General features: G+C 38.2%; 1 protein-coding gene across 3 annotated transcripts; it reads left to right on the top strand.

Annotated features, from left to right (window-relative positions):
• Positions 1–326: 326 nt before the first annotated feature.
• On the top strand, positions 327–9,644 carry LOC108769456 (tyrosine-protein kinase CSK). Of its 3 annotated transcripts, XM_018520473.1 has the most exons (9): positions 327–574; positions 2,454–2,497; positions 7,106–7,279; positions 7,352–7,599; positions 7,758–8,411; positions 8,489–8,684; positions 8,758–8,844; positions 8,915–9,007; positions 9,085–9,644. In XM_018520473.1, exons 3-9 carry the CDS (start codon positions 7,136–7,138, stop codon positions 9,178–9,180), a joined length of 1,518 nt encoding a protein of 505 aa, XP_018375975.1. In that variant the 5' UTR covers positions 327–574; positions 2,454–2,497; positions 7,106–7,135; the 3' UTR covers positions 9,181–9,644. The 3 variants fall into 3 exon arrangements, with proteins under 3 accessions (XP_018375975.1, XP_018375974.1, XP_018375973.1); XM_018520472.1 differs by having other exon boundaries at positions 7,106–7,599; positions 8,761–8,844; XM_018520471.1 differs by having other exon boundaries at positions 7,106–7,599.

The following is a 9,644-nucleotide window of genomic DNA, read 5'->3' as shown; positions in this document are numbered from 1 at the left end:
ATCCTGTTTTCTGATTGGTTGCAGAGCGTCGTACGACGAAAATCGGATGCAGGGTGAATCCAGCATTAGGCTGTGTTCCTCTCCGAAGAAAATTTTATTCAAAATAAAAAAATTTTACTTAATTGTACACGTAACGTATAGCATACAAAGTAAAATCTTTCTTGGAGAGAAAGTTTTGGAACGTAGCTTTAAAAAAGGATATTCCTCTAGTACAAGTTCCTAAAACCTGGTTGGTATTACTGTTGTTACTAGCGCGAGTAACTTCAAGCGTTTCAGGTTTCGTGCTCGAGTCAACACGTCAAGATATTTCTTTCGCATAGGTCATGCGTAGCAAAATGGCCGCCTGACTCGAGTGAGTGAGTGAGTGAGTGACGTTTCTCGCAAGGTGTTTGCGTCTGCGATCGCGCCGCGCAGTCTTCGCGCATGAATATTTGCGCGTGCAAACGTGTACTGCTTTCGCAACGTGTCACACGTTCATCTGCCTCGCCAGCGTGGAAAGTGCTCGTTTGCGCGGCCGCAAGTGAGTGCGGCTGCGTTCCGCCCGCACTGCTCGTTTCGCCGCAAACGGATTTAGGTGCGTATTAATCGCATTTGCGTATTGGTACGTTCTCGCGGCGTGAGGGCCGTCGACGCGCGACACTGGAACGCGCGTCGTCGATCCGCACCGGTGATCTGTGATTCACGATTTCCACACGTCCTGGGGCCCCGAGATCCGCGCGCGCGCGCGCGCGCGCACACACACATACCCGCACACGCACGCATGCACGCACGACAGCGAGAGTTTGGTTATACGTACTCCGGACGTGATTTTTTTCTCCGTCGCTTTCAGTGGGCGGTATTTAAATGACAGAACTGGACCGACGCGACATACCGCCGACTGATTTAAAGCCCACGTCTGTTTTCTCAATTAGAACGGTTGCTTTGCTAATCATACACGTTGAGTTCTGATCTGCCGTGAAGAAAATGTCGAAAAAATGTTATGTTAATACGTTCTCTTGTTTTGCGGATTTCTCTTTTACCGCCATTCAATTTGATTCTTAATTGTATTTTCTAAAATATTTTCTTATTTATTAATTTTGACCAAAATGATGTTTAGATTGGAAGCATATAAATTATTGCATATGTTAACAGCAGAAATTGATAAGAAATTTTATAATTTAGCTGTAGAGAGTTGTGGAGATTTCAACGTATTGAGCTAAATATAATTCAAACTCTGCTTTACGACTCAAAATTTTCTCATTATTTATATAAATAAGTTTTTTCAAGTTTTTATAACAAATCAGATCAACTTTTCATATTTATATTATAGTCTATGTTAAAATGTTCTCTAAGAATAGAAGCAAGTATTCTTTAATTATTATAAAATACGAAATTTACATAATTCACTTAGTTATTTTTATTGCATTCAGAATAAGTTTATGTAATTATCATAAGAAAGTTGTAAATGGAACACTGAAGTATAATTTTTGAATTATTTCATATCAATGTTTTCCAATTTATGTTAATACATTAGTTAAATTTGAATTATTCTTCTGAATATTTTCTAGAGTCAGAATTAAAGAGGATCAGCGTGCATTTATTTATATTTAATTTAATTTAAATTACATCATGTGTTTACAGAGAGAGAGCTTATAAAAATAAAGAAATGGAAGTTAATCCTGCAAATTCGTGCTTATATCGAATCCCGAGAAGGTTTCCTCATAATTTCACGTTATATTTGGGCCAAAACGCTCCATATTTCTACTCTGACATTACATTGACCTGGTTCAATTCGTGTCGAGAGGAGGATCATATGGGATGACCGAGTGATTAATGCGCCTGGGCCAGGCAAACTGGCCCCGGTCGCTCAGACTCATGTGAACTCGGGCAATTAGCAATTGGCTAATTATATGGTTAACGGGCGATGAATAACACAGTTGCACGAGCGCGCGGCGCTTAATTGCTCGCCACAAATGGAAAGGCTCTTCCTTCCCAGTCGTGCATTTTTTCCACGTTCCTATTCCGCCAAATCACGATCGAAACACGAACGATTTGCTTCCTGTGCTTTTTATCTAACTAAATTCGGTCTGAGAAGGATATCACGGAAATGTTTTTCAAAAACATTTTTGAAAAACAACTTGGTCGTTACGTGAAAGAACGATTTTATGAAGACGACCGAGTCGTATTTTTATCTTCTGGGTATGCGACTCATGTATTATTAATAATCTGGCAATATATGTATGTATACGCTCTTTTGAAAATATTCATAATGTTGAATCTACTATTTATTTACTATTTGCCATTCTAGTTTTTACAATTACACAAGCTTTAATGTGTGTGATCTATAGTTATTTATTATTTTTGGATTTCTTCGAAGGTAGCACAATGCTTAAAATATTTAGAATAAATTTAGACATTAAGATAAAGAATTATCGTAAGTTTGTAGCTGACGATGCTTTTTGTTTTTGTTTCAGAGGGGCAATATTTTCGGAAGATGGATACTCGATGCAAAGCATAGGTACGCTTCTAAGATATTTCATCTTAAATTAATCCTTTTATTTAATTCGTGAATTGATCGTCTTTGAGTGAGAGACAATGCAAGGAAATTAACCCGTAATTACAAACGGCGAACAGCAGAAATTTTGTATTACATTTCGGTATTAGCAACGCCGTTCTATTTAGTACCTGCACTTTATATCAATGCGAAACGTTAGCGCGCTAGCGAGAGATTTGAGAAACAAATGCTGCTTTTTGTATTGACTTCAATTCTTCCTTTATACGAGAGTCAAGTACCGGGTGTTTGATCCCGCTATTCAGTAGTAGCGCTATTCGCATTTCACGCATTCCACGATATGATCTACGTCGACACTCGACGTCGTTCTGGACAGCTCGTCTCCGTTTGCGTCGACGTTCCTAAGGGACGGGATATAAATGAAACATGTGTGTGTGTGTGTGTGTGTGTGTGTGTGTGTGTGTGTGTGTGTGTGAAAGTAGGATTTGAAAAATATAAAGGTAAATTGAAGGAGAAATAATAGATAAGAGCGAGAGGTAGAAGCGATTTATGATCGGGATGTTATTCTTTTTAGAAGATACGTAAATCTTAAAAAAAAACACATGACAATCTCATTTATTTAATTTTATATATTATCTATTTTTAGATCTGTTAATAACGTAACGTTTATTTTATTATTACATAATGAGATAGTTAACTTTGAGTAGTAATTAATTCAAAAATAGGAGACAATAAAATATGTTTTGTGGCTAGAAGGACAAATAAATTTAGTTAAAATTACAATACTTTAGGAATTCGTGCTCAATGATATATTTGTCGTATTGTAATTGTAGAAAAGAAATTAATGAAGTAAAAAACGGATCTCCACAGTCTCGTTTGCACATCAGTGAGCTATCCGGGCTGTCAACGCGGTCAGACACGCAAGGTGTCCCTTGCGGTTCGTGTTTCGACACAAAAGTTTCCGCCGCGCTTCGCGTGTTCGGAAGTTCTCGCGAGCCGGGAAGAAAGCGTTCCGCGCGAGAGGAAGAGAGGTTGTCCCCCGGAGAGTCATGTGCGGGACAACGTCAGATGGAAAACGGTGGTGGGTCACGGTACAGTAACGTGTACTGTTAAAGAGCACGCAACAACGAACGCGTTCTCCGGGCGCGAATCTGTTGCACGCACCCGTTTGCCTCTGTGTCGCCGGTTCCCTGTCCCTCCCCCTTACATCTTTTGCATTTACGCCCTTTTATACGCTCTCTCGCGAGATATTAATAGGACTGCGGTGCGTGCCGGCCAGGCATGCATGCGAGCGGGCACGAGCCTCGTATAACACGCCTTTTGCGAAATTACCAATCGTGGATCTTGTCTCATAAACGATCTTCTAGATTCTTAGTCATGCATTCTTACACAGTTCAGTATGTAATATACCTACTTGACAAACAGAAAAGTTTGTTCCGATTATAAGGATTGTATTCATTTGAGATCTTCAAGTAGGTTCTTCAAGTAAGTTCTCGCAAATTGATTAACAAGAAAAGATCGTCTATCAATATACGTTTTAGATTTTTATACAAGTTTTAATTACTATATGTTCTAAATATCAAGGGAAGTATAGTAAATCCTCTCTCTCTCTCTGGGAAAATATTTTTTATCATAAAAATTTTCTAAATATGAATATTATAGTACGTATATTTTTTTGTAGTGCTATTCACACGGGAAGATCTTTTTCGTCCTATGTATTGGAAGTTACGAGACTCACTGTTATTCAAGTTATTGTTTCATCCTTGAAAGCTCACGGTCGTATTCACACGGACCACAATCATCATAGAAACATCTTTTTTTGTCGATAGATGAGGCTTTCTACGTGCAAATGAACGTTGCTCCTGATGAAAAGTGCGCGACGTAGACTGTGGTTTGTGGCTCGCATAAAGGCACTCCGATAGTGAATCACGAGCTACAGTTCTCGAAAAACATTGATGTAAACAGAAACTGCCGAGTCGGTCTTGAAATCTGTACATGAACCACATAATTATCGTGACTGTGAGATCTATTGAAATGAACATAAGCTCTGCATCACGCTGTTATTTTCCGAGAGATTTTATTGAGCATTCCGAGATATTTTATATGTATGTACATTGAGTATCGTCATTAAGTAACGAGGCTTCTTCAAGTTTCTTTTCCTTCGTTTTCTTCGCGGCTAGCCGAGCGTGCGAGAATATTTACCTTCCGGAATATTTGTCTTGATTTGCGTTTCTCTAATAAATGTGAAAAGATAGAACTTCAGCTACTTTGCTATGCGCGAGGCACAAAGCAATATATCGTCAGTCTAAAATAAAGATATAAAACATTTTCTAAAAATAATAAACAATCTATATAGTATATTTACATGGCATAATTCAAGTATCTATGCAAGCTTTTGTACATAAATATCGTATTAATAATTTACTGCGTAAAATATGAGTATAAAAGCACAATTTTTATTTATAATAAAACAGTTTTTCTCTATTAGTCGAGAATATTTTTTATTTCGCGATAATTCTTTATTGATGATATATTTTATTTATTAAATTTTTGCGTGAGTTTCAGGAGACACGCATTTCCTCTGAATCATAGATATTGGAGGTATAAATAGTTTGAGTCATAAACGATTGTAAATATATAGTACATAACTCTCTTAAGTATCTCGTTGCACGCGATAGAACAGTTTTGCATAGTGCTCTTTTTACATGTTACACATCGGTAAAAATTAACGTCGCGTGCAGCCGATAATAAATTTCATTAGCCTGAAATCTATGCGGCCGTGCAGTTGGGTTACCTGACAAGCGCGATGGAACGTGTATTACATGTACGCACCTCGCATCCAGATTTGATATTGATATTCAAGGCGTTTCGCGCCTGTCAGGCGCGATACTGCCTTTTTTTCTTTTTGGCTGCACGAAACTTTATTTTAACGTAGAGAGGAGGAAAAAGGTAGTTCTATTTTATATATTTGACCCATAAAACCCTTTAACTTTTATACCTTAGCTTATCGTAGTTTTTATACGTGCTTGTTGTAAAGTGCGACATAGACACGAATTATATCGCAAACTCGGTATTATTATATACATATATATTTTTGATAATAAACGATCTCGATCTAACATTTTCTCTTCTATGTGTCGTGTGTTCTTGACAATGTTATTCACTTATCTGTCTTTCGAAATACCGGCGGAAAAGCACATGACAGAAACGCGACTATTTGAGCTTACGTAACAAAGCGATTTACGTATTGTGTTTCGTTGCAACTATATCTTTTTGCGTGACATAATTCGCTCGTTTCTCTCTCTTTTCTATCTCGCAGACGCCCGACCAAGGATAGATTCAGTATTTGAATTATTCAATATTTGTTGGTGCGATGGATTTGTTTCTCTTGTTACCGCATTTGATCATAATATGGATAGCGTTGGGAAATCGTTGCCGGAAAGCTGACGAGCATTTCCCTTAAAAGCTATTTTCCTGCAGTGTTACGAAGCGCTTTCTACGTACGTTTCATTTATCTCAATCGGCAGAAATATTTCCGCACGTCTTTCGCATCGTTTCGACAGATTGATTTTATCCGATGCTTCTGTTACTGAAATATAATAAAACGTATTTGAATACTTCAGGAATGCTAAAGTGAATGATTTATGATTTCTTGAAGCAGAGATTTTTCTATCAGAAATGTATTTATTTTGCGTGGAAATTGTATGTCGCTTAGTCAGGTTCGGAATAATTATAGACCTATTCTACCACGCTTATTCGTGTTACAATCGTCGCGAAAAAATACACGGGCTGGTGTGTGACTCACCTATCACATACGTTCCATGTACGGTCGTGCAGCGCATCGTAATACGGCGGATGAGCATCGCGATAGTGTATGCGCCTTGAAACAATAGGCACTTAGATTAACTACTGTATATTAAAACCCAACACGCGGTTTACCGGATATGTATATACTAGTTGGATATGCATTGGACTCAATTCGCCTAATGAGTTTTATTAATTATCACTTCCATGCATTACGTCGCGCCCGGAATAATTGAGTTGTCTTCGCTGTAAACATTGTCGATCGATCGCTTTGCACCTCGCTCATGTTTTTATGGGACTCTCTGTTCCGTCGGTAGAATTCTCCATGTAGAACCGGCTTTTCTTGCCAAGAGTACTTCACTCGTAGTTTCTCGAGTTGACGATCCTCGGGTAAGAGTTGAGAAGATCTATTGATTAGTCACACACGTGACTACTGACTGTTTAACAATCTAATTTGTTGTTCGATACAGGAGAAAATAGGAGAATGATTGTCTATTAATCCTAAAATATACAGTCCATAAGAAGGTGTAAAACATAAAATCGATCGTATATAGAGATTACTGTACGCGCGTTTCAAAATATTTTAAAATATTTAAAATTTTTATAATTTTTATAATTTTTGAACGAAGCTAGAATCTACATACTTTGTTATAAACTATCATCTTCGCATTCTTATTATATCGCTTGTATTACTTTTACACGAGTTATGAATGTACTTACGGATAGAACATCACTAAAGCATCTTATTTAATGAGGCAAGCTGATAAATGATGCCTGAAGTTCATGAATGCTCTTCATTCATCTTCGTAGGTTGATAGAGCCTACTGTGTGGTAGCTGCCATGCCAACGTACCACAATGCGGGTGGCGGATACCCGAATGTGTCAGCGCCAGCGAGGCAAGCGAAGCTCGACGGCAATCAAAATCATCACACTATCCCTTCAAACGTAACATCCCATCCCCTCATACAAAACAACACGCAGCAGCAGCAGCAGCAGCAGCAGCAGCAGCAGCAGCAGCAACAACAACAACAACAACAACAACAACAGCAACAACAACAACAACAACAACAACAACAACAACAACAACACAGTGTTCCTTCCAACCTGACTGCAAGTAGCATTCCGTCCCACCCAGTGTCGCCGACGATGACCACGCATTCGAGTGTCACCACGTCGAATATCACGACACACATGAACACCACATCTTCACCGGTAATTCTCACCTCGAATGCCATTAATCCGGGCGCCAACACTACCGCATTGCCAGCTAATCCACGACACGAAGTGAAACTGAACGCTATGCCGTATGTATCATTATTGGCTTAGTTTAATATCTGCAAATATAACAATTATTTAAAACGAGAAATACATATTGAGATACGCGACAAATAAATCGATGCAAAAGCGTAGTTAAAAAACTACGTACATATTTCATCTGTTCAAAATTGTTTTTTCTATGCAGATGGTTTCATGGGAAGATATCGAGGGAAACGGCAGAAAGGTTGTTGCGACCACGAGAGGATGGCTTGTTTCTAGTTCGAGAGTCGACGAATTTCCCTGGGGATTACACACTCTGTGTGTGCTACCAGGGACGTGTACAGCACTATAGGGTGAAATATAAAAACAATCAATTAACGATCGATGACGAGGAATTTTTCGAAAATCTGGCGCTCTTGGTCGAGCATTACGAGCAGGACGCGGATGGTTTGTGTACGCAGCTAATGAAATCTTTGCCGAAACAGGGCAAGCAAGATTTCTGTGTGGATCCAAAGGCATTTGTAGAGGCCGGTTGGGTGATTCAGACTCACGAATTAGAATTAAGAGAGTGTATTGGAAAGGGAGAATTTGGGGATGTATTGCTAGGCGTCTATCGAGGGGAAAGGGTCGCGGTGAAAATGCTAAAAGATAACAGTGAAGCGGCACAGAGGTTTCTAGCCGAGGCGAGCCTAATGACCTCTTTGATTCATGACAATCTGGTTAAATTACTCGGTCTTGTTTTTAATAATCAACACATGTACCTGGTTACGGAATATATGAGCAAAGGATCCCTGGTGGATTATTTGCGGTCGAGAGGAAGATTACATGTTTCAAAAAAGGACCAGATTAACTTTGCATAGTACGTAAGCAGAAACAAAATTCGTTTGCCAACTATAAAATACTTGTATATTAATTGCATTATTTAATATATTGTAGTGATACGTGTGCCGGTATGGCGTATCTGGAATCCAGACATGTTGTGCATCGAGATTTAGCGGCGAGAAATGTTCTCGTAGCAGAGGATAATTCTGCCAAGGTGTCCGATTTCGGCCTGGCGCGGGATGAAAACTTTTCTCTTGACGGTGGAAAACTGCCGATCAAATGGACTGCACCAGAGGCTCTAAAACAAAACGTAAGTATATTATAACTTTACAGGCGAATAAAATATATATATGTATATTTATGTATCACATTACTCTTTCCAGAAGTTTTCAAACAAGTCTGATATGTGGAGTTTCGGAATTCTTCTCTGGGAAATCTATTCCTTTGGTCGTGTGCCGTATCCGCGAATTGTAAGTGATATTGTTTCTCTAAAATACAAGAGATATGATATATTTTTCTTCACGTTACTATTAATTGCAGCCTCTAGCCGACGTTGTAAAGTGCGTAGAAAAAGGATATAAGATGGAACCACCAGATGGATGTCCTGTGGAAGTTTACGATATTATGAGACAGGTATATTAAATTTTTACTATTACGTTATATTTTGTATCATATTGTATCACATTTTTTACTTAGATGCTATTTAACAGGCATGGGATTTACAGCCAGAAAAGAGACCGAGTTTTCACGATATAAAAGTAACACTCGGCCAATTGAGAGCTGAGTACACCAAAGGCGTGAATTAAGAATTTAATACAACTTAAATAAACTTAGCGAGAACTGAAAAAGCTGGGACTGGAATGCCCGAATAATTTCTCAATTTCAAGACGAAAATAGTGATTTTGAATGTTTCTGTTAGAAGGGAGAGTGACAGGACTTCGATTGTACATTGTATACAAAAAATAGTATTCGCTTTGCTTATATTTATTGTTACTTTAGTTCTTGAAATGTGGGGAGAATTTTAATTTTTATATAGTAATATTTTGCACACACAAGCATTACCTATGGTCAATCGTGCCTTTGTCCAAGTTGATGTTCTCGAGCAGGAAATTCAACTTGTACATAATGAAATCCGAATATATTCGGGATAAAATCAACAGATGCGTAATTTGCCTATTACTTAATTTTCGATAGTCATGTTTGAAGTTTATTATGATAAAAATGATTTTATGATTTACAATTTTTCTAAATAATTAAAAGTTTTTTATCA

The sequence above is a fragment of the Trachymyrmex cornetzi genome, unplaced genomic scaffold (assembly GCF_001594075.2).
Source record: "Trachymyrmex cornetzi isolate Tcor2-1 unplaced genomic scaffold, Tcor1.1 scaffold90, whole genome shotgun sequence".
NCBI lineage: Eukaryota > Metazoa > Arthropoda > Insecta > Hymenoptera > Formicidae > Trachymyrmex > Trachymyrmex cornetzi.
Note: the sequence above shows the minus strand (reverse complement) of the source record. Positions and strands in the feature narration are given on the sequence as shown.

Bases quoted from the DNA above. Each gene is read 5' to 3' on its own strand.
- LOC108769456 (XM_018520471.1), top strand. From the start codon at position 7,136: ATGCCAACGTACCACAATGCGGGTGGCGGATACCCGAATGTGTCAGCG. The intron at 8,845-8,914 runs GTAAGTGATATT...TATTAATTGCAG, and splicing joins GTGTGCCGTATCCGCGAATT to CCTCTAGCCGACGTTGTAAA. The intron at 9,008-9,084 runs GTATATTAAATT...GCTATTTAACAG, and splicing joins TTTACGATATTATGAGACAG to GCATGGGATTTACAGCCAGA.